Here is a 25,795-nt window from a genome sequence, read left to right as displayed (position 1 = left end):
GGCATTAGTAAATTTGAGAGATTGAGATCATTCCCAACATACCCTGACTTATGAATGAGGTTCATTCCTGTCCAGGTACGTGCGACAAGAAAAACATTTGGAGAAACTATGCCAAGGAACAGCAAAACTAGCTAGAGATAGATTAAAGTTACTGCAGCATAAGGAAAGGCTTTTAGAGAAGACTAGGAATAAGTCATATGACTAAGGGAATAAGAGTGGGAGACTAAGAAGGATTTCAAAATGGAGGCAGATATAACGCAACTTAAGATTTTAGCAACTATAAAGGCCAGCTCTAAACCTCTTGATAGGAATGACCTCCTAACTGATTTTTTAGAAGTTTGCTGAACCATTGTGTGAGCCATTGGAAAGGCTTGACAAAGAAATATTGTGAAAAAAATATGACTGAATGGATGAGGGCTGCTGTATCACTTTCATTTTGAAAACAGGAAAGTACCCAGAGAGCTGTTCTTCATGTAGGCCTAATGTCTTCATGAATACAGATTCAAAGACTAGCTGAAATAATTCCACTCAGGCGGGAGGGCATTATTAGGAATTTAATATTTAAGGATGATGCCCCTGAGAAAGGAATAACAGATAATCTTTGTAGACTCCTTAATGTTATGTTTACCAGTTTTTTTGAGAGGAAAGCTGTTTTATATTAATCCAACACCAAGGGAGCTTTCATAGTAAATATAATCATGGCGGAAAAAGACTAAATTGGCCCATCCAGTCTGCCCGGCAACGATTCTTCCACTTTGGGTAAATACGCGTCTAAATTCATACTCTACCCAACACCTGCTCCCCATCCCCCCCATGCCTTTTTACCTGAACTTTCAAACCCTTTCCTACCGCTGCTTTCCCCATTAGTCCCATGTGTGCCCAGAATCTGTTAATGTACTGGCCTTTGCCTCCCCCACTAGTAAGCCATTAAGGGCCTTGTCATCTTCCTCGATGATTTTTAGAAGACCAACACTACACTAAATTCAACATCCAGGTCCCCTTTAATGTCTTATTACCAAGTTTTCTAATAATCCCCATGGCCACCAAAACTAGCAAAACCATTGTGCAATATATCCATTCTAACCATAGTTATTGAAGTTTGAGCTGTAACTGCGGTCGCTCCATGCAGGTTACCCCAGTGCCTTCTTGGAAATGTGATACTGTCTGGCCATTACTGTTTGGGTTGTAAGCACTCTCTCTGCGGGTTACCTCTTGGCTACACCCAAGGCCTGTGGTGTCATTGGATCAAGCTTCTGCCGTCCCTTCCCTTTTTTTTTTTTAAGTAACATAGTAAATGACAGCAGATAAAGACCAAATGGTCCACCAGTCTGCCCATCAAGGTGTTCAGGGTTGTAGCTGCCACTCCATGCAGGTTACTTCCTTGCTGCCTTATTTAGGGTTTTAACTAGCACACTATGCAGGTTACCTCTATTCAGAAAAAAGTACTACATATTACTTCAATGCTTAATTTTTATCCTCTTGCCACTAGGAATCTGCTGTGTTTATCCCACCCACTCCCTTTTTGAACTCATCATATTTGTCTTCAGCTCCTCCTCTGGAAGGGCATTCTAGGCATCCACCTCTCTTTTCTTGAAAAAATATTTCCTGACATTGTTCCTGAGCCTAATCCCATGGAGTTCCATGTCATGAGCTTCTTTTCCATGGAAAAGCTTCGTCTCTTGAACATTTTTAATTCCTTTCATATATTTCAAAATCTGTATCGTATCCCCTAAGGATGTGCTTTCATTCGAATGACAATTGTCTATTCTTTCATGTCATTTGTAAATTGAAACAATAGAAAAAAACCACAAAGGGGTAGATTTTAAAAGGTTGCGCACACATGGGTGCTCCGATTTTAGAACATGCGTGCCCCTTTGGAAATGTGCACAGTGCACGCAAGGCCCAACCATGCACATAACACCCATTTTTTTATGCACACGGGTTTTAAAATCTACCCAAGTATGTTCTATTTGTTTCCTATTGTTTCATTTCTTTTAAATGACATGAAACAATACAGTGATTTTCAATTTTATTTCAGCTTTCTATAAATAGTATACGTTGTTTTCCAAAATAAAAAAGGACCCCCTTCCCCAGAGAAAGGTACAGAATTCAGACTGGAATCTTCCCCTAACAAAACAAAATTATAATTTTTGGCCAGCACACCCCTAAGATCATCCTGTCTCTCCTCTGCTCTAGTGTATACATATTGAGGTCCTCGTGTCTCCTTTCCTATGTCTTTTGGTGCAAATCCCTACCCCATTTTGGCTGCCTTACTTCTGGCTGCTTATATCCTATCTCTATCTCTTTTGCGATACAGTCTCCAAAATTGAACACAGAACTCCAAGGGGCCGATGCAATACAGTGCGCTCAGCCGAGCGCACTGTATAACCCGCAGTCGGTCGTGGGTTAAATAGGTGCTAATCCACCCCTTAATGCAATAGGGGGTTTAGCGCCTGTTTGACGCGGAGTGAATGGGATCGCGCTCATCACATGCAATGCATGTGAACGAGGCTATTACTCATTCACTCCAATGCAAAAAAATAAATGTGCGTCTCAGACGCACATTTATGGCTCAGCTATTAATGCCTGACTGGAGCAGGCGTTAATAGCTGAGCGCATGGAAAAGAAGAACAGAAAAGCAGAAAAAACAGCTTTTCTGTACCTCTTTTAAAAGTTAAAAAAAAAAAAACCAAACTCAGCCGGCTGCAGGTTTTCATAACTGGCCGGCTGCGTTATGAAAACAGATGCCCCTCTTGTGGGCGCCATGCGCACGTTAAGAAAGCGAGCGCTGACTTTTCTTCGTCCACTTTCTGCGCTTTTTTTTTTTTTTTTGCTTCGGCCCCCAAGTGAGGCCTCACCAGTGACGTGTACAGAGGCATTATCACCTCCTTTCCTGCTAGTTACGCCTCTCTGTCTATGAAACCCAGCATCCTTCAGGTCTTAGATACTACCTTGTCACACTGTTTCACAACCTTTAGATCATCAGATACTATCACCCCAAGGTGTCTCTCCTGATCCTTGTTTATCGGACTATCCCCCCCTCCATTACATGCAACTCTTGGATTCCAGCACCCCAAATGCATGACTGCACTTATTGAATCTTTTCTGTCAAGCATTCGACCACTCTTCATGCTTTCTTACATCACTTCTCATTCTGCTCTTCCATCAGGGTTTTCCACTCTGTTGTAAAGCTTAGTGTCATCCATAAAAAGACACATTTTTTCTTCTCAACCTTCTGCAATACTGCTCTCAAAGATACTGAACAAGACTGATGTCTGAGGCACATCACTGATCTGCTACAAACCACTGGAAGTATGCAGACAAGAAATCGATTGTTAAATAATCACATTACTCACCTCGGACTAAATTCCTGTATCACTTAACCAGTTTCTGAACCAGTCCATCACCTTTGGACCAACCCCCTAGTTATTCATTTAATTAATACACTTTAAAAAAAATGTTTCTTTACTTTCAGTTATGCGTAATAAAATATCTTCTGTATCCTCGTTACAGAAAATGGAATGGACATAAAAAAGAAATTATATTAATCTCTATAAAGAAATAAATCATGAACATTTTCCATCAGAACTAATACATAAGGAGAGATCAAGACTAGAAATGTATGTATTTAAAATGTTTCTATTTTGCCTATTTACAGGAGTAGCTCAGTGTGGTTTAAATAACTGGAGTTGGGAAATAAATGCAAACAGTAAAAGGAAATAGGAATAACTCCTGCTCAAACCACAAATTCAGGACATATCTGCTTTGGTGTTTACTGAAGAGACTGTTTTCAAGGGTGATGATTCGAATGAACTGAACCAAATCACGGTGAACCTGGAAGATGTGGTAGACCAGATTGACAAACTGAAGAGTAGTAAATCACCTGGACCAGATGGTATAAACCCCAGGATTCTGAAAGAAGTAAAAAATTAAATTTCAGACCTATTACAATTAATTGTGCCAGCCTGTAAACCGTTATGATGGTAAATAACTTAATGACGGTATAGAAAAGATTTTAAATAAAATAAATAAATAATTTGTAACCTAGCATTAAAATCATCCATTGTAACTGAAGACTGGAAGGTGGCCATGTAACCCCGATATTTAAAAAGGGCTCCAGGGGTGATCTGGGAAACTATAGACTGGCGAGCCTGACTTCAGTGCTGGGAAAAAATGTGGAACTGCTATAAAGAGTAAAATCACAAAACATTTAGACATACATGGTTTAATGGGAAACAGCCAGCATGGATTTACCCAAGGGAAGTCTTGCCTCACAAATCTCCTACTTTTTTTTTGAAGGGTTGAATAAACTTGGACAACGGTGAAACGGTAGATGTAGTATATTTGAATTTTCAGAAGGTTTTTGACAAAGTCCTTCATGAGAGGCTTCTAAAAAAAACTAAAAAGTCATGGGCTGGGAGGCGATGTCCTTTTGTTGATTGCAAACTGGTTAAAAGACAGGAAACTGAGTAGGATTAAATGATCTTTTTTTCACAGTGGAAAAAGGTAAACGGTGGAGTGCCTCAGGGATCTGTATTTGGACCGGTGCTTTTTAATATATTTAGAAATGATCTGGAAAGGGGTACGACGAGTGAGGCGATCAAATTTGCAGATGACACAAAATTATGCAGAATAGTTAAATCTCAAACGGATTGTGATAAATTGCAGGAGGACCTTGTGAGACTGGAAGATTGTGCATCCAAATGGCAGATGACATTTAATGTGAAAAGTGCAAGGTGATGCACAAAGGGCAAAATAACCTTTGCTGTAGTTACACAATGGGGTAGATTTTCAAACAAGGCGCGTTGGCGTACTTTTGTTGGCGCTCCAGGCGCCAACAAAAGTACGTGGGATTTTAGTAGATACGCGCGGAGCCGCGCGTATCCACTAAAATCCTGGATCGGCGCGCGCAAGGCTATGAATTCTGTATAGCCGGCGTGCTCCGAGCCACGCTGCCTACCCCCGTTCCCTCCAAGGCCGCTCCGAAATCGGAGCGGCCTTGGAGGGAGAAGTAAATCCCCGCGCGCCAGCGGGCCTCCTGCGCGCCGGGCCGCGACCTGGGGGCGGGTATGGAAGGCGCGGCCACGCCCCCGGACCGCCCCGGGCCGTAGCCACGCCCCCGTACCCCCCCCCAAAACGCTGCCGACATGCTCCCGAAACTCCGCGACGACCAGGCCCGCCCCCCGACACGCCCCCCTCGGAGAACCCCGGGACTTACGCGAGTCCCGGGGCTCTGCGCGCGCCGGTAGGCCTATGTAAAATAGGCTCACCGGCGCGCAGGGCCCTGCTCGCCTAAATCCGCCCGGTTTTGGGCGGATTTAGGCGAGCAGGGCTCTGAAAATCCGCCCCAATGTTAGGTTCTATCTTAGGAATTACCACCCAGGAAAGAGAGATGGGCGTCATAGTGGATAATATATTGAAATCATCGGCTCAGTGTGCTGTGGCAATCAAAAAAGCAAACAGAATGTTAGCAGCTATTAGGAAGGGAATGGCAAATAAAATGGTGGATGTCATAATGCCTCTGTATCGCTCCATGGTGAGACTGCACCTTGAATACTGTGTGCGGTTCTGGTCGCCACATCTCAAAAAATATATAGTTGCACTGGAGAAAGTGCAGAGAAGGGCGACCAAAATGATAAGGGGCATGGGACGGCTCCTTTATGAGGAAAGGCTAAAGAAATTAGGACTGTTCAGTTTGGAGAAGAGACGACTGAGGGGGGAATATGATAGAGGTCTACAAAATCATGAAAGGACTTAAACAGGTTAATGTAAATTGGTTATTTACTCTCTTAGATAATAGAAGAATTAGGAGGGCACTACATGAAGTTAGCAAGTAGCTCATTTAAAACACTCAGTCCATAATTAAGCTCTGGAGTTCATTGCCAGAGGATATGATTACATCCATTAGTGTAACTGGGTTTTAAAAAAGGTTATGGAGGAAAAATCCATAAACTGCTATTAATAAGCAGTAGTAGCTTGAGATCTATTTTATATTTGGGTACTTGCCGGGTACTTGCCAGGTACTTGTGACTTGGATTGGCCATTGTTGGAAACAGGATGCTGGGCTTGATGGACCCTTGGTCTGACTCAGTATGACATATATTATGTTCTTTTGTTATGTTCTTACCCCACCCTATGTAAGTCACACTGGGTTCAGAACTCTTAGTGCTAGAACCAGAACTTTTCTATACATTCAAGAAAAATTGCAATTGAGATGGATCCAAATAGAAAAACAATACCTCCATTTTTTATATTACTAGACATTAACAAGGAAATAATTAATGAGCCTTTTATGCAGGACAGTATGGAAAGCTTTCCTGAAATGTAAATAAACCATATCTTGCACATACCCTTCATCTGATTCTGTAGTCATCCAACTGAAGAAATCAATCAGAATTGTTGGACACAGTCTTTCTCTGGTAAAAAGCCATGCTACCTTGGACCCTGCAGCCCACCGGATTGTAGACCGTTCGCTATCCTTTCCTTCATTAGTGCTTCCATTAGTTTTCCCATCAGCAAGGTAAGACAAACTGACCTGTAGTTTCCAGCCTCCTCTCTCTTACCACTTTTATGGAGAAAGACTGCATCTGCCCTTTTCCAATCCTACGAGAGCACTCCCATCAACAAACATCTGTTGAACAGCCAGACTCTCCAGAATCTTAGTATCTAGCATGCATCCCATCTGGCCCCATGGCTGTGTCCTCTTTCAGTTTTTTTTTATTTCCACACACATGTTCTTCTGTAAACGGAGCAATTTATCTACTCCCATCGCACATGCACCCTTCCCAATTTCTTCTTCAGTGAATACCAAACAGTTTAGCATTTCTGCTTTTTTCTTGTCTCCTCTCAATCTGACAACTACATGTCTGGCTTTCTGGGTATTGACTCTGATAAATGGAGATATTTGCCTGAGGTATTGTAAAGATTTTGATACAGGTCTACATTCTTGGGAGGCCTGGACATACTTTTACGATAAACAGTATTCTTACTGAAAATAGAAATTGTCTTCCAACTTTTGCAATGAGTGGGGATCCAGACAAGTGTACTCTCTGCCTCCAGTGCTTTTTACCATAGCTGTTGAAGCCATATTTGTTTGCAGTTGAGAAGAACATGTACATGAGGAAAAAGAACTGTGGGATTTCCAAATGTTGTATTATTTAATGTAAATGACACATTGCTCTACATTTAAAAGGTAGAGAATAAGGCAAACAAGATTTTGGAAATTTTGGTACAATTCAGTGTAATACTGGACCACAAAGTAATTGTGGAAAATCAGCCTGATTTTCATTAAGTAACAAAATTAAGTGAATTAGTGGGAAATTCCAGTTGGTTAGAAAAGATCAGTGCCTCTCAGCCTTTTTTTTATTTTGTGGTATACTTTCAAGTTTGCTCAATTCCTGTAGCATGCCAAACTAAATTTTGCATGATTCTCCCCTTCTCTTCATCTCCCTGCTCTGGCAAAACGACCCACACATAGTTATACCTGCTATTTGATGTGGATAGTTCTGCATTGAAAATTTTGTGCGCATGCTTTTTAAAACCAAAAAGTATGTGTGTAAATGAAAATTTCGAACACCTCTAGATATTATGTGCATGCCATTACCCATGATATCAGGCAAGGCAGTATTATAAAAAGACATTACTGCATTCTGCGGGTTTACTCTCTTGTGTTTGTCAGGCTGATAAAAGCTTATTTGTTATGACATTTTGGGATATGGGGGTGATCGATTTTGATTCCATAGGCTGGCTTCTCGGTACCCCACTGAAAATGGTCATTTAGAAATGTTAATTAAGGAAGAAATTGAATGAAAGTGTGTTTGGCGTTGTGTGCAGCTCCAGGTCCAGACACACCCAAAAACCGTGAGTCGCTATGCAGTCCAGCTTCTCCGCATGTGTGCTGTATAACCTGGTGCGTACTTTCGCCTGCATGTTGTACGCCTGGCAGGGAATGGTGTAGAGGGAACGCATGTTGCATATGGGAGTCCTGCATCTGCTGTCAGGGAGGGGTGAGTAAGGCATAGATGTTTTCCCCTGTCATTTGTCAGGCACTAACTTACAAATGTTCATGAAAGAAAAATTGGCGGTTCTTGCAATTTCTTTAGCCTTTCGGCTAGCCAATGACTGAAATAACCAGGCGTTAATTTATGAGCAGCCCAAAGAAGTGTACAGAAAAGCAGAAAATACTGCTTTTCTGTACACCCTCCGACTTAATGTCCTAGCGATATTAAGTCGGAGGAACCAAAAATGTAAGATAAATAAATAAATAAAAATTGTCCCTAGCGCCTCCTTTTTAGTGCAATCCCTCTTTTAAATATAGGATTGCTCGTTGGGAGAGCGGGCGCTCAACACAGAGCGACCATTCTCCCGCAGTCCTTACTGAATCAGCCCGTGTCTTGGGAAAATTAAAAGTATGTGTATAAATCCTTTCCCCGCCCACCCTCCCAACATGCCTCTTCCTGTTGTGGATAAAGTTACATTGATATCTTATTTTATGTCTTCTTTTTGCCGCAGAACCCATGGGTTGATTTTCAGATCAGTTTACGCGTATAAAAACTAGTCTTATGCACATAAAGCATTTTGAAAATCAACCCCTAAGAGGGCCAGTTCTATGTTTTTAAGTTTGGGGTGGCTGTGTCTGTGCGTGTGCATTTGTTTCTGTTTTGTATTTGTAATGTTTACACTGATAGCAGTGAGGTGGCAGTCACTTGGCCTGGCATAGACTCTGCTCTCTCCGTAGGGATGGGTTGAAAAGCATCCACCATCTCTTCCTCCCCAATCCCCTCAACACCTCTGCCCTGTCTATCCATCGCTTTGTTGCAGCTGTCTTTCTTCCTTGCTGCCAAAATACATTTTTGACACATTATTTTACACTTCAATATACCACTTTCCTTGAACAAAACTTTGACCCAAAAAGTCGTTGACAACAATCAGAGCATTTTAGAGTGAAAACAAATGAATACATAACCAGGTCCCTGTAAAAAAAAAAAAAAATATATATATATATATATATATATATATATATAGCCACATTTATTCGCATAGTCTTATTTACTCATCTTGCTACTCTATTACATTAATTGGCTGAAATGTAAATATTGCTCTGTTCTTTCTCTCCCCTCTTCCAGTTCCAAGTTAATTTTTCCCTGTTTTATTGTAACTTTCTCACATCCTTTTTCTGATTCCCTGTATTTAAAAGTTCAAGGTTCTTATTGAGAATATTGTTTAATACGCTACGTTATGCTTTTCACACTTTGTTAATTGTAAACCGGGTTGATGTGATGCCTGTCATGAAACTCGGTATAACAAAAACAATAAATAAATAAATAAATATCCAAATAATTAAAAAACAAAGATCCATTTTAGCAAATACCTTGACACCAAGAACCTGCCAGGCAGGGGGGTTGTGACATCTGTGCCTGTTACTACCCTGATGAGAGGCCAGGCTATGCCAGTTTTTTAAATGCCATCCTGTTGGTTGTGTGGCCTAAGAACAGTTGCATAGAAGTTACTGCGAGGGAGTGGGAGGCTCCCATGCCTAAGCAGCTCAGCCTTCTCTCCGTGCTTGCTTAACTCGCAGCTGCTCCAGTGCTGCAGTTTTGGAATGAGCAGGAGACACTGCTGCTTTAAGAGAAGAGGGGATGGGATGCAGATTTGAATGCAAGTGGAAAATAATTAATTACAAAAAAAAAAAAAGCAAAGGTCACTGCAAGAATAGCAATAGAAATGTAATTTTTTTTTTTTTAAATGTTTCTTCCAGAGCCCCGTTACACTGAAGGTCTCGGCCACTCTGCAGTAATGTCTGAAAGCACCATGGGAACAAACCCTACTTTGTTCAGGGCTGAGATGCAAACAACTGCGGCTTGTCAGCGGCCCTTTACAGCCACCATTTCCAGCAACAGCCCCATCCCCAGAGGAGAAAGGTACTCTATATTACAACTTTTTTATTTTCCCTTCCTAGTTCTGCTTTAAAAGGGGATTGGCTTGTTTAAGTTTAAAAATTTCAGCTGCATGTGCTGAATTCAGAACAGCAGCAGTTCTAGGATTGCTACAGCAGTGGGCAGCTGCACTGGTATACATGTTGTGGTAGAATGCTTGTGGTAGTTAGTGTGGGTACGGCACATACATTGTATTTGAAAAATCTGCAGAGGGGCTAGTCTTGTTAGTCTGGTGTAGCAAAAAAAAATGACAGGAGTCGGGTGGCACCTTATAGACCAACCATTTATTGAAGCATGAGCTTTCGAGGACAGTGTCCACTTCGTCAGAATTAACATTGTATTTGGTAGAGCAAAGCAACCTTGCTTATCGTAGCTTGCTTACAGGTTTTGTGTGTATGTAGCTGTAACGCTCAGCAAGAGAGATGAATATGCCATATGGTCTTTATCTGCTAACATATTCTGTGTTTCTAAAGAACACAGGTGTTGTATAAAACTGTCTCATTGCTTTGACTAAAACTGCATAAAAACACTTAAATTCAGATCTCAAATAAGATAACTACAGCTTTTCCAACATAAGATACTGGTGACTCCCCCACTCCATCCCCTCTATAAAGGTTCGGAAAGTGTAGAGCTGCTAGATGATCCAGTTCCTAGAGGGAGATGCTGAATCATTCCTTTTTTGTTTTTTATTTTGTTTTTGGTTTTTTTTCAAGTGTATGCCAGTGCACTTTTTTTGGACCTGGCAGTTTTATCCTGCTCTTTTGTACTTGCAGCTCAGTCAGAACCAGGGATGGGATGTGGCTCTATAAATGGACTCATCTGTCTGAGCTTGTCGGAGCTTTTTCTGCGTTGAGAATGTGCGCGCTGCCTTGTGAGCTCCTCAGTCCTTTTATGTCTGAGCTTCCACACAACTGTATTCTCTCTTGCTTTCTGTATCTGTCTTCCTCCTTTTGGCATTCTTTTCTCTTATCTTTTTTGATCGCTGCCCCAGCAGCCCTCAATCAGAACTCTCTGTGCTACTGAAAAAAGGAATAATTTTGGTTTTGTTTCCCATAGGATCCATGACCCCCTCCATGCCGAGTTGAGCAGGAGCTCTTCAAACAGGGCCCCCTTTCCCTATGGCCCCGGATTCTGGATCCGTCGTAAATTTGGGGTTAACCAGGCAGCAAAAGCACCAGGCCTTTTCAGGGCTTGTGGCATCAAAGATGAGGTGCTCTGGTGCCGTCAATGCAGGAAAGTCTAGCACTGTTGACGTAACCAGCATAATAGAGACAGGCACTGTCAATGCAAGAGCATGCACTCTGCATTAGTGATTTACTCTGCTCCATCGATACACTCTGCCCCATTAGTGCAGGCCACTCAATCTGGGGTTCCCTCCCTACATCTAGAAATGCCATACAGAATCTCAGGTCTGATGAGGAGTGTTTTCACATCGTTGGTAACAAGGAAGGTGCTTTTCAGCCTCTCATGTTTTATGATGGGTAATTCTTTCCCATAAGCAGCAATCCCTCCCTCTTCCATGCTGTGCCTTCAGGCCTGACAGCAATTGAAGTTAGTCCAATGGGCAAATCATCCCCTGCTACCATATGAGTCATTCAATACCACAGCAAAATCCTTTGCATCAGCTATTGGGGCAGGCAAAATGGCTTTGAGAGCTAACAGCCTGCACGAGGACGTTCATGATAAGTTGTCCCTTTTTCCGGGAGCAATCTCCTTGGAGTTAAGATCAGGGAAACTGTGGCCCAGATTAAGGAGCAGCATGTGGCCACTCGTTCCTTGGTGGGATCCAAACCTCCTGCTTCCTCTAGACCAGCGGTGCCCCCTCCCCAGCCAGTTGGGTTTTCAGGATATCCCTTGAATATGCATGACAAATATTTGAATGCACAGGAGGTAGTGCACGTAAATAAATCTCATGAATATTCTGGAGAGACACCTCTCTGCCAATTCTGGCTGTATCGCACTCCACCTCTACTACCACAGCAGCAGCAGAGGCATAGGGACAGTTGCGTGGTAGATATAAGCCTAAGACACCATAAGAAGCACAGATCAAGCCTAAGTCTAGTTTATGATGAGATCTCATCCTTGGGCTTCAACCTCTCTGGTTGAGCAGAAGGATCCACCTGTTACTTGAAGGGTGGCAGAAGATCACTAAAGACTTTTAGTGCCTCAAAATTACAGAATCTGATTATAGTTTGTACTTCTTCTGTCACCCAGTGCTACACTGTGTTTAGCCTTCAATCCGCACTCAACCCTACTCCGTCTCGAGGTGTCGTCACTTCAGCCATTGGGTATGAGAACCTGTCTCTCCCAAAGACGATGGCAAGAGGTGATATTTGCAATTTTTTCCCTTCTCCCCAAGAAGTCGTGGGGATTGATTCCTCTCCTGGATTTAAGAAGGCTGAACAAAATTCTGTTACTGGAGAAGTTCAAAATGAACACACTCCACTATCCTACCCTTCATCCAAGAGGGAGACTGGATATGCATTGTGGTTCTGAAAGACGTGTATGCTCACTTGCCCATCTATCCATCTCATGGGAAATTCCTCAGATTCCTGGTGGATTCTTCACACTACCAAGTCTAGGTTCTCTCTTTGGAGCTTTCAATTGCCCTGATGGTGTTCATAAAATGCCTAACACCTCCATGGTCAGCGTATTTGTGTCTTTCTTTAACTGAATGAGTGGCTAGTGATGGGATCTTCTTAAGCAGGATGATGGACTCTGCAGACGTCAATCCAGCACTTCAGTCACTACGTTTCATAGTCAACTTTGCCAAGTCAAACCATGTCCCTACCCAGAATAGACCCATTGGAAGAGAAAGTATTCCTTACATGAGATCAGATATTTTGTCTTTGAGCACTGGTCTTGCTGGAGTTGGATCAAGCACTAGTTCGAGCAATCCTGGTTGTCCTCAGACATATGGCGGTAGCAGGGTATATTGTTCCCATGATGCATCTCAACATGTTCGTTTTCCAGTAGAGCCTCCACTCTCAATTGCATCAGCTGCATCAGCCCTTGTCGAATCACATATGAGTAACTCCAGAGATGACATTGTCTTCCCATTGGTAGCTAGATCCAAAGGTCTCTAAGATAGCTGCCTCTCTTCAAGTTCTAGTTATCCAGGCGACTTCCAGAATCAGGTGATATTCATGGCAGTAGAATTCCTGTTCCAAATCAACCGTTTGGAGCTAAGAGCCATTCATTATGCATTAAATATCTTCTCATATCTCTTTCAGGGAAAGAAAATTCTTTTTCAAACTGACAAGCAAGGGCAATGTTCTACATGAACTAACAAAGGGGTTCAGTTTCCTGAACTTGTGTCAAGAATCTATGAAAATTTGGGAGTGGGCTCTCAATTGCAGAGCTTTTTCCCTGCAATTTATAACATGCTGATGAGTCACCTCAGCAGGATATTTTTGCCCCCACGAGGAGTCCCTTGATTAGGGTGTGGCATACAGGCTATTTGACCTCTACATTTGCCCAACAATGGGCTTGTTGCATTAGAAAGTCACAGAAAAGTCAACAAAATCTGCTGCATTCTTCAAAGCAAATTCAGATCCGCTGCACACACTTTTCTGCACAAGTGGAATGAATGCACATCCATAATATGCTTTTCCTCTGCTTCCATTTTTTGCAAGGACAGTGCATAATGTACTCAAAGATGAGGCACTTCTTATCCTCATTGCTCCAGCTTAATCTAGACAAGTGTCTTGGGCTGAGAAAGTGAGCTTTGGCCACTGTCAAGTTGGCACTGCCTGATTCATAAGGAAATGGGACAGGCCCTGACAGGCAGTGGCAGACTCACTGGGTGTGCGATCTCAAAGTCATCTTAGCACAACTGATAAAATCTCCCTATGAGTCGTTGGAATGGGCTTCTTTGAAGTTTCTCAAATGGAAAGTGGTATTCTTAGTCACCATCACTTTGGCTAGAATACTCAGTGAGCTACAAGCATAGGTTTCTTATGCTTCGTTTATACTTTTCTACATTGGAATAATGCTCTGCATTCACCCTAAGTTTCTGCCTAAAGTGGTTTCTACATTCCATCTGCTTCAAGCTATTGTTCTGCCCATGTTCATTCTAAAATCTTATGCACATAAAGGGGAGAAGGCCTCTCCATTCAGTGGACCTTAAAAGGGGCGTAGTCTGTCATCTAAAGTGAACTCAACCACATCATGGGGCTCCTCAACTTTTCAACTCCTGTGATCTCCAACAGACTAGACGTGGCTGTTGCCAAATGCACCTTGTCTAGCTGGCTGGCAGACTGATTTGTGCATTTCTATGCTTTGGCTGTCCTTCAGATTCCAGACTCTGTCAAGGCTCTTCAAGTAAGAGCCATGGCTACCTCAGAAGCTCATCTAAGGATAGTCTTTATCGAAGACATTTGCATAGGTGCAACTTGGTTGTCTGTTCACACCTTCAAGTCTCACTGCTGTCCTAATGATCTTTCCAGAAGTGGCAGTAACATTTGAGCAAGCAGTTTTCGTGCAGCCTATTCACCCAGTAGCCTATTCACCATGGAGTGGTCCAGGTTGCTTTTTCAATAAGTGCTCCACCACGTAGCTTTCAGCTTAAGACTCCCCACATATCATGGCTAGTTCAGCCCTGTTTGTCGATGGAGAAAGTAAGTTTGCTTACTGAAAACGGTGTACTTTTGAAGACAGGATGAATTAGTCATGCTTAATACCCACCTTCTACCTTGGAGAGTTGACTACCTAGTTAAGTTAAGCTCTACAATCGACTGAGGGGCCCATGAGATAGCACATGCTTGGGAATTTCTACATATGCTAGGTAGAGTAAAAGCTCTAATGAGCTCAGAGAGATGGATTCATTCAACTCCATCAAATGATGTCACTACATGCCATGGATAATTCATCCTGCTGTCGACTGAGAACCCTGTTTACAATAAGCAAACTTTTTTCCCCCCCTGTCTTATTGCCCCCAACCACTGCATACCTAGTTTGATCATTGTAGTGACAATCCTGAGCCAAGGCCATATACATGGAACCATGCCTCTCCGTGAGATGCCTCTTATCCAATACCTCCGCAATTAAACTATCTTGCTCGAACTGAGCTCATTATGACTTTTGTGTTTTAAGTTACGGCCCTGCTCGGGCCTTTTTTACTCTATTTACTTCCAAGCTGTAAAGCCTCCAAGTTTATAGTCCTTGTTCAATGTAACTTTCTTGCTCTCTTTCTGATTATAACTTATTGTTCTGTTTTTTGGTTACAAGTTTCTATCCCTCGTTTGATGTAAACCGATCTGATATGGTATTCAACCATGAAGCTCGGTATAGAAAAATGTGAAATAAATAAATAAATAAACATACCAGGGCTTCTTTCAGAACCCTGCAATCATAGGCCCTGAATGTGACTATCAGATGTCACCTCTTGAACAGTGACTGACTCCCTCTCCCAGGGGTTAGGAACATTTGTTTCTGCAGCATCCCAAGCCCTGAACAATCTGGGGAGCAAAAGATGGAAGATCCAACTCGCTGATTAAACTGAAGACCTTCCATGCCAGCGCATTTTGGTATTTGCAGTCCTGTGTCTTCTATTTGCATTGACACCAAAATGTGTTTAGGAGATTTGGGGGGGGGGGGGGAGGGTGTAAGTCACAAAAATCCAAATTGGCGTCCGTTCTCCCTCCAGGAATCGAGTTACTTGACAGCATCTGAAAACAGAACCGAACAATTATGTTGAAACTAATTCTTTTTTGTCGGAAGGCTGTTAAGGTAATTGAAAACAACTGTAAATCATCATGGCAGTTGTGTGTTTTTATTTTTTCCCTCGGTCATCTGGCACAGTACTTCAAACCCCTTCTGCCTTTTTAATCAAGAGGCTCGTTTCCATTATGACTTTTCTTCTGGGGAGGAGAGTTGATGCAGCATTTCAGCTTACAGCTAAGCATCGGCACCATTCATCCTGCACTCCCATGATGATTATCACTGCTGCGGTCCCTGCCCACATCTCCCAGGGCACAGTTATATTCTCCATTCATGGCTAATTGGCTTCCCTTTCACAGTCCCATTGATGTGACTCATTTCAGAACTCCTCTGCTTATTGGCCTGTGCTTCAGAGCTGATGGTAATCCTTCTTGGCTCAAACGGGTCCCATTCTCTTTGCTGCTGTTGGCTGCAGGAGCAAAAAGGCTTTTGTTCCAGAAGCTGACGTTTTCTTAGAAGGGCTGCATCCAACCTAGATCAGCTTTTTTAAGTGCTGGCTGTGTAAGTAGTATGTAGAAATCTGTCATGTTGATGGAACACATTGTTAATGGAGCCAGAAAAGGGAAGCGCTTGCTTTTTGTAAGCCTTGGCACATGCCGAGAGAGAGGTTTCCTATGGAAATTGTAAATCAGGTGAACTGCAGTGTTGATTTTGAAGACATTTTTCTAATTGTGTCAGTTATCTTTCTACTTTTTCTTTTTTTTTTTCCCTCCTTGATACAGATTTTCTATTTTTTTTTTCCCCCTTCCTTTTATTGTATGCAGGGTTTTGGTCACAGACTGACATAGTTCTGCACTAGAATAGCTTTATAAATAAAGCTTTTCTGTGTTTTCATGGATGCTATTGTTTTCCTTTCCTATTTAAAAAAAAAAAAAAAAAAAAAAAAAACTTTCCCTATTGGAATGGCCTATGGTGCTTCATAGGAATTCTTAGCCCTTTTTCCTCTTACTTTTTAGTTTATAGGAGAATCCCTTTAGAGCTGTACTTTTTAACTTGTGCCTTATATTCTATAGGTTTGTCATCTTTTGTTAAAGCAGTAGCACTAGTTACATTCTTCTTTTATAAAATATCAGTTTGCCTTTTTCTAGCTGTTTCTTTTTATTGTATTAATTTATTCCCGGGTCCTTTATTTTCCTAGTATTTAGAATTATATTTTATTTTATTTTGTATATTTTCACCCTTTTGAATGAAAATTGCATACACCTTTTTGTATTATCGCTTCGCCCCTTGATTTTGCATGCCACCTTCACCGAGTTCCGGCTTTGAACGTCCATTCCATGTTCTGTGGTTTGTAGCAGTGTGCTGCCTGCAAAGAGCTCCTGGATCACCTTGGCAGCACCTCCCCCTTTATCTATAACTAAAACAAATGGAACATCTACCTTTGGATATTTTAAAATATTTGCAATTTCCTAGCGTGTAGACAGATGGACTCAGGACCAGTGGGTTATGCTCCCCTGCCAGCAGATGGAGATTGAACAAGCTGACGTCACAGTATATATATATATCCCTGCTGTGACCCCAGCCTACTAGTATTCTCTATCTCCAGCAGATGGTGGATGTGCATCTCCCTATGGGGATTGCTTTGAATTTTTTGAAAGGCAAAATTTGACTGTTTCTTGCATGGAAACCTTATGCTCTGTGATAATGGTAGAGCAGTTGGGATTTCTGACCTCCCTGGATCTGTCCGAGGCCTACCTTCATATTCCCATCCATTTGGAACACCAACATTTTGCGGTGTTGGGGTGCCATTATCAGTTTTGGGTGCTGCCCTTTGGTCTAGCCACTGCCCCCAGAACATTTTTCAAGGTTATGGTGGTAGTAGCGGCAGCCATGAGAAGGGATCCTGGTGCACCCATACTTGGATGACTGGCTGATTTGAGCCAAGTCTCAGGAAGAGAACTGCCTGGTGACGCACAAGGTGATCTCCTTGGGGCAGGAGCTCGGTTGGGTGGTGAACCTGGCCAAGAGCTGTCTTCAGCCATACCAATCACTGGAGTTTCTGGGGGCTCAGTTCAGCACGGGACAGGACAAAGTTTTCCTGCCGGAAGTTTGAATTCAGAAATTGATATCACAGGTGTGTCAGTTGGTGAACACTTTATGCCCAATGGTATGGTCCTATCTACAGGCGCTCGGCTTGATGGCAGCTACCCTGGAAGTGGTGTCATGGGCAAGGGCACATACGCATCCTCTTCAGCGCTCACTACTGTCTCGTTGGAACCCGCAGTCTCAGAGCTATTCGGTTCAGCTCTACTTGGCGATGGAAGTCTGCTCTCACCTACAGTGGTGGTTGCAGGAGGCTCATCTGAGAAAAGAGTTTCCTTGTCCTCCCCGACCTGGTTGATACTTACGACAGATGCGAGTCTCCAGGGTTGGAGAGCTCACTGTCAGGAGCTAACAGCCCAAGGGTGTTGGAATGCTGAGGAGTCCTGCTGGAACATCAATCGCCTGGAGGCCTGGGCAGTCTAGTTGGCATGCTTGCAGTTCAGTCACAGGCTGCAGGATCAAGCAGTCTGTGTGATGTCTTACAGTGCAATGATGATGGCCTACATCAGTCGCCAGGGAAGAACCCAGAGCCAGCAAGTGTCACAGGGAATAGACCAACCTATGAAATGAGCGGAAAGTCATCTACAGATGATCTCAGCCTCTCATATTGCAAGAAAAGATAACGTAAGAGCGGACTTCCTCTGCAGAGAGAGGCTGGACCCAGGAGAATGGGTGTTGTCCGCCAAGGCAGATTGTGGATCACTGGGGCCTTCCATTCTTAGACCTGCTGGTAACTTCTCGAAGTGCAAATGTTCCTCGATTTTACAGTCGCAGGAGAGATCCATGGTCTCTGGGCATAGATGCTCTTGTACACGTGTGACCAGAAGACAGATTGCTTTACACATTTCCTCTGTGGTCACTGCTGGGCAGGATGATTCGCAAAATCAAAGGTCACAGGGGGCTAGTATTCCTGGTGGTGCCGGATTGTCCTAGTCATCCGTGGTATGCAGATTTGCAAAGATTCCTGGTGGAGACCCCTCTTCGGCTTCTGCCGTCTCGGGATCTGTTACAGCAGGGTCTGCTCTTCATGAGGATCCAGCCCAGTTCTGTCTTACGGCTTAGCCCATGAGAGGACTCGCCTGTTGAAGTGTGGGTATTCTTCTGCGGTGAATTCCACTTTACTGTGCTCGGAAGTTCTCTACTTTCTTAGCCTATGTGCAGGTTTGGAGAGTATTTGAGGCCTGGTGGTGTTCTTCTTCGTTCAGTTAAGATCCCACTCATTCTGGATTTTTTGCAGGATGGGTTGAATAAAGGATTGGCCCTTAATTCCTTGAAGGTGCTGGTTGTGGTTCTTGCCTGTTTCAGGGGTCCGGTGAATAGTGATTCCTTGGTGTCTCATCCTGATATGGTCTGTTTTTTGAAGGGAGTGAAGCATCTTAGGCCTCCCTTGTGGTTACTGTTCCCTTGTGAAGTCTTAACTTGGTGCTGGATTCCTTGGGTGGGCCCTACATTCCAACCGCTGCATAGCCTTTCTTGCAGTTGTTGACCTTGAAGACTGTGTTCCTGGTGGCTACATGTTCCGCACGTCAAATTTCTGAACTGCAGACCTTGTTTTTTTGGGAGCCATTCCTTTGAATGACTTCAGGGGCATTACAACTGCATACCTTTTCCCTCTTTCTTGCCCAAAGTGGTGTCTGACTTTCATTTGAATCGGTCCATCTCCTTGCTGTCCCTGGATAAGGTCAGTGATGAGGAGGAGTATCGCCTCTTGCACTCCTTAGATGTCAAGAGGCGATACTTGTGCAGCATCTGAAGGTTTCTGAGCCTTTACAGAAGATGGATGGCCTGTTTGTCTTCCATGGTGGGAGTAGGCAGGGTGCTGCAGTTTCGCAGGATACAATGGCTTGCTGGATTAAGGAGGTAGTCACAGCTGCATATGTGGATACTGAAAAGCTGTTTTCTGCTCAGGTTAAGGCTCATTCCACTAGGGCTCAGGCAGCATCATTGCTGGAGGTTAGATTGTTGACTCCCGTTGACATTTGCCAAGCTGCAACATGGTCCTCCTTGCATACATTTTCCAGGTTTTATCGTCTGGCTGTGCAGGCCCGGGCGGACAGCCTTTGCATGGGTAGTGTTGACTGGACTATGGGCAGCTTCTGTCCCAACCTGTTCGGGAGTAGCTTTGTTATATCCCACTGGTCCTGAGTCCATCTGTCTTCATGCTAGGAAATAGAGCAATTACTTACCTGATAATTTTATTTCCCTTAGTGTAGACAGATTAGACAGATGGACTCAGCTTCCTGCCCTCGGCTGCCACAAGAGTGTGTCAATAGTCCTGTGGGGCTTTGGGTCTCAAGAGATTACTGGTATATGTTCATCCAGTCCCTATATTGGGGTACCTAGATTCTTACGTGAGTTCAATGTTTCTTGTTGGTTGAGTACAGTTATGGTTTATTGTTTTTAATCAAGTTAGTCTGTCCACAGTTGCTTTTGAAAAGAATACTGACAGGCTGGGGTCACTGCAGGACTATATATACTGTGACATTAGCTTGCTCTGTCTCCATCTGCTGGCAGGGGAGCATAACCCACTGATTCTGAGTCCATCTGTCTACACTAAGGAAAATGAAATCATCAGGTAAGTAATTTCTCCAATGTAGATGTCTCCTCTCTGGGGAATGAAAAAAGATGTTTTCAATTGATCATGTTATCTGTCTTATTCATTTTCTTTTTTCTTTTGCTGCCGCTATTTTGTTTAAAATAAGGCCTCCTATCCATGAATGGGGAGTTTGGTAGATGGCAGGTCTTTAAACATGCAGTGTACTAATCCAGTTAAACTCTATGGGCTCTTAACTGTTTATTTAATGGTGCATTTTTGCTTGTTGCCTTTGTAAATCAGCACCATTAAGTTATGTGTTTTTTCTCAGATTTAAGGGCTGAATTTTCATTTAAACACACAAATGAGTTTTTGAAAATTGCCTGGGGATTGTGCATGTAAAAGTGCATATATAGAGCTTCCATGTATACTTTGCCGCACACTTAGAAGGGGGAAGGGAGCGGGGGTTGGGTCCGGAAAATAATTTATGTGCACAGTTTGGATTTTCACGCTTATGCAATGTAAATGTACGCGTACACCTTCCCATCCGCTCCCCAGCAGGTGTAAATATGTGCACATATGTCGTGCTGGGTTCTGTGAGCAGCCACTAATTTTCAAAGCAGACATACTTACATGCATGAATCTGCTCTGGAAATTCGGGCTGAAGTGTGCATGTACCCTCTGATGACTGTGAGGGAATCCCAGTTTGTATGCTAACAATTTATTTTTTTCTACTTTTTTTTTTTTTTCAGTCCTATAACTGATCACCTGTGGCTGGAGAGCAACACCAAATTGCCTCTTTCTTCTCAGTCTTTCATGGCAGCGACCAACAGGCCGATGGGAGGCTACCTGGGGCCTTCAGACTTCTCTAGCGCCATGCCAGAGGGATCTCTCATATCACAGTTCCCATCACCGGGACTCCAGGTCCTCTCTTTAAAGAGCTGCGAGGGTTCGCCAGGAGAGCTGCATCCAGAACACTCTGCTCACAGTAATAATGCCCAGGCCTTCTTGAACTATGGCGACGGCGGTGGTGGTAGCAGCATCAGCCCGCAGCAGGGCAAGAAACTGCCTTCATTTCTGCCCAGTCCAAACGGCTCTCCCAAAATCCTGAACTCGTGTCTGACTAATGCAATTGACAATGGGCATTTGCAGCATGGCATGTCGGCCGCGGGGCACAGCCAGGGTAGCCCGACTCTGCAGCACGCCGGGGTGAATCTGACCCCACAACCACCTCTGCCGGAGAAGAAGAGGATTTCTGAAGGAGACCGCTCCTTTGGCTCGGCCTCGCCACCTTCAAGCGGTTTCTCCAGCCCTCACAGTGGGAGTACAATCAGCATCCCCTTTCCAAACGTGCTTCCTGATTTTTCCAAAGCTTTAAGCACTTCTCCATTGCCAGGTGAATACTCCTGGCTCCGTCTTTTATTAGCCAGCCACTGTCTAAGGGGGCGGTGCTCTTTTTTTTGTGACCTAAGAAACTTGAATTGCAATGTCCTGTGTTTCTGAAATGCCTGGGCTCAGGCACTTTATGCAGGGTGTTGCACTCAGGTTTTGGGAGGGAGGTCAAACAATGTCTGCCACTATGAGAATGATTCTTCTTGCACAGAAACAGCCGAGATATTCAGTTTTCCCTTCCAACCTTCTGTCTGGAGGAATACAAAACATAACACGTCAGCCATCTATGGTTGGGTGGAACTAAGTAGGAAGCATATACATGGGTAACCTGTGATGGTTGAACCCGCATAGTAGTTCCAGAGGCTACTCAAATTTATATTTTATATTTTAGGTGAAACACTTTTATCATGCAACAAGATGCATTTCCAGGGTTTCCTGCAATGGGAGGGGGAGAGATCTCTTTCAAGGTCCTTCGCATTGCATTCACTCACGTCCCAATTTGAGCACTGCAGTGGCAATAACGGTATAAATGATTATCTAAGCCATTAAATAAGGAAACACTGAAAGCTTTTGTTTCCAGCAATACTCTTTACCAATAGATTGTAATTGTTGCGTTAGAGTTCTTTACAGCTGCTTGGTTCACTTTTAGATGGTAAAAGTGCTTCCAAATACATTTGTGACTTCTTACATTCTTGTATAAAGCTTAAGATGGTAAAGCCAATTGATTTAGTTCTTTAAGTTACTGATTTCTTCCCTCCCGTGGGCATAGGGAAAGTTGATGGCTTCTCTCCCAATGTAGGCAAAGTTTCAGAGATGGAATCTACATTACATGCAGGCCGATACAATACAGTGCGCTCCAGTGGAGTGCATTGTTAACCCGCGATTGGACGCGCTTTTGGACGCGCTAGCTTTACCCCTTATTCAGTAAGGGGTAATAGCGCGTCGAAAACGTGCGTCCAACCCCCCCGAACCTAATAGCGCCCGCAACATGCAAGTGCATGTTGATGGCCCTATTAGGTATTCCCGTGCAATTCAGTAAGTAAAATGTGCAGCCAAGCCGCACATTTTATTTTAAGAAATTAGCGCCTACCCAAAGGTAGGCGTTAATTTCTGCCGGCGCCAGGGAAGTGCACAGAAAAGCAGTAAAAACTTATTTTCTGTGCACCCTTCGACTTAATATCATGGCGATATTAAGTCGGAGGTCCTGAAAGTTAAAAAAAAAAAAAAAAATTTGAAATAGGCCTGCGGCTCGCGGGTTGAAAACCTGGACGCTCAATTTTGCTGGCATCCGGTTTCCGAACCTGTGGCTGTCAGCGGACTCGAGAACTGATGCCGGCAAAATTGAGCATCGGCTGTAAAACCCGCTGACAGCCACCGCTCCTGTCCGAAAAGAGGCACTCGGGGCGCGCTAGTGTCCCTAGCGCCTCTTTTTACCGCCGGCCCTAATTTAAATAAATTAAATTACTGTATTGTGCGCACAGGAGAGTGTCCTGTGCACACACTGGGAGAGCTTATCTGCTACCTCTTCCACATTGTCTTATCATACTCCTCAATCTCCTCACTGAATGATCCTTCTTTCCTTTCCAGCATCAGGATGATATCTTTAACTATTCTCCCAAATCTCCAGTAGATATAAGCTGGGCTATGGATGGGTCCAAACTCTTTTCCTCTCTCTCCTATCTCCTTCTTCCTCTCAGGATGGCTGAAAGTCATCCCCACCTCGGATCTTGATGATCTCAGGTTTCTCTTGCATGACGGGAACCTCTGCAGAGCAGAAGTTAAATTAGTTTAACCGAGTCCCAAGTTACTTGGGTACTCGAAACTTAAATTAATTGAAGATTAAAGGGGTGGATTGGGAGGATGGAAAGAAACTCCCATCCAAATAAAAGGATCCATGGAAGCCTTAACTCAATTAATAAAAAAACTCAGAGGACAGCTAAGGTATGCTGCCTCCACAAAAGAAAGTAGGGAATCCACAAGGTAAAATGGTGGTCAGACACCAAAAGCCAGACTAGCTTTCACATGGGCGAGCAATACACCCACAAGATTATTTACTCTTTCCCCCCACACTAATGGTATATTCTTCTAACTAAATCCTAGTAGAGAGCTGATAGGATCCCTACAGTAGGGTGAATATTTGGGGAGGGGGGAGGCAGAGTAGAAGGGGGAGAAGAAAAGGGTAACTAACATTTTCATTGCCAATGCAATGGTAAATCTGACTGCTGTTGTAGCAGATTAATTATTTTTAATTCTGTGTAGTTTCTCACCCAAACTCTGTTCCAGTGAGCTTTATGTGGTGTAGCACATGCCAATTATAGCCATGCTTGGTGATAATGTGCTAAAGGCCTATCCCAAAGTCCTTTTTTTGTTCGCTGCTGAGGGCAATAATGTTTGCCTGTTCTAGTACATCCTGACTATCTGGTTAATTTGTTAGCAGTTAAGAAATGCTTTGTTGCTGAGTGTCATGCTATAAATCTAGAAACAAAATAGTGCTGATGGCACCCTAGGCAATCATTTGTTCCAGATGAAACCGCTTTTAAGATTTCTGTGGCCAACTGGAAATGCAGATTACAAGCTTGACAGTTCAGAAAATTAAAGTAGCATGGTTGCCCTGTTAATCCACTTGGATACGCAGTTCCTTCCCTAGCTCCCAGCACCAAACTGAATCATTGTCCTGCTGTTCTCCTTCTGCCCAGATATTTAAAAGAGCTATTTAGCGTTTTTGTCCATGTTGAACTTTGCTCTGCAGGTACTACTACGTGTCCCCTGGACATGTTTCCTCTTGCCACATGTTGTACGTGCCCCACTTGCCGTCTTGATTTTATCTCTTCTTCTCATCCTGTGTGATCAGATAAAGCCACAGTTCTAGCTTGAAATTTAAACTCGATCTTTTGCACAACCAGATGTAAAAGCAAACTGAATAATATTAGGTATAAGTGATAGTCCAGGGGTAGCCAGCCTGTTGCTCAGGAGTCACGTGTGGCTTCTTCACGTGAAAAATGTGGCTCTTGGCCTCCTGTCCCCATGACAACTGAGCATCACTGAGGGGAGAAGGGGGCTGGAACACGAAGCAGAAGATGGCCTTTCTGCCCCTTCTTTCCTTTCCTCCCGGTGCTGCTGACTTCAGTGGAAACAGGAAGGAAGGCTGGAGCAGGAAGTGTCTCATCCTTGCACTGCCCCTCCTCTTTTGCCAGTGATGCAGGAGGGGGGAGGAGGCTAGAGCTGACAGGACAAAGAAAAGCCAGTCTGCTCCCTGTTCCAGCCCTCCCCATGCTGTCCGGCCCTCACCCACCTGCGACCTGGAGTAGAGGGCTCTTCTCTGTTCCGTCTGGAGGAGAGAGGTTGGGGTGAAAACTGCCCCAGGCCCCAGCAGATCAGTGTGCTCCCAGGATTTGGGATTTAGCTTAGCAGCAGAGGGGAGGAGGGAGTCAGCCAGAGCTCCGGGCAGGCCAGAATGACCTGTGATGAGGGAAAGGAGGTGAACGTTTGGTGGGGGAGGGATGTGGAATATGAGAAGTGGTGAATGCCTGATGGAAGAGGGGGTGAATCCTTTTGGGGGAGTTGCATAAAAAAGGGAGAATACGGGGTGGGGGGGGATTAAGAAAAGAGGGGGATGACTGCTGGGAAGAGGGTAAGGAGGAGGTTGATTGCTGGCGAACAGCACAGGGAGAAGCTGAATGCCAGGAGGGAGGTGAAGTCAGCAGACCAATTTGAACTGTCTGGAAACTTTTTCCTCCCCAAAGTCCATGCTGCAAGTGTGAGGAAGCCAGGGCAAGGGTGAAGAAAGAGAGGGCCGGGATAGGGGGTTGCATGAGAGCCATGTGGGAATGGGGGACCCCATATGAAATAGTGCAGGGGAGTCGAGGGGCTACGAGAGTCAGGAATGGGGATACTGGCGGGAAGTCCAGAAGTATTATGACAGTGGAGAGAATGTCATGATGCCTCTGTAACGCTCATGGTGAGACCGTACCTGGAGTACTGTGTGCAGTTCTGGTCGCTGCATCTCAAAAAGATTGAAGCTGCACTGGAAAAGGTACAGAGAAGGGCTACCAAAATGATAAAGGGAATGGAACTGTTCCCCTGTGAGAAAAGGCGAAAGGTGTTAGGGCTGTCCAGCTTGGAGAAGGATATGATAGAGGTCTATAAAATCACGATTGGAACAGAACAGATA

The 25,795-nt window shown here is 43.8% G+C and overlaps 1 protein-coding gene across 2 annotated transcripts in view; it reads left to right on the top strand.

Moving 5' to 3' along the window:
* TNS3 (tensin 3) overlaps window positions 1-25,795 on the top strand; it is a 592,547-nt gene that overhangs the window by 504,290 nt on the left and 62,462 nt on the right. For both annotated transcript variants that reach the window (XM_029589689.1, XM_029589690.1), the window contains exons 21-22: window positions 9,758-9,920; window positions 20,985-21,628. In XM_029589689.1, the coding sequence (XP_029445549.1) occupies window positions 9,758-9,920; window positions 20,985-21,628 (807 nt within the window). The remainder of the gene's footprint in view (window positions 1-9,757; window positions 9,921-20,984; window positions 21,629-25,795) is intronic.

This window comes from Rhinatrema bivittatum, chromosome 2 (assembly GCF_901001135.1).
Source record: "Rhinatrema bivittatum chromosome 2, aRhiBiv1.1, whole genome shotgun sequence".
In the NCBI taxonomy this organism is placed as follows: Eukaryota; Metazoa; Chordata; class Amphibia; order Gymnophiona; family Rhinatrematidae; genus Rhinatrema; species Rhinatrema bivittatum.
Note: the sequence above shows the minus strand (reverse complement) of the source record. Positions and strands in the feature narration are given on the sequence as shown.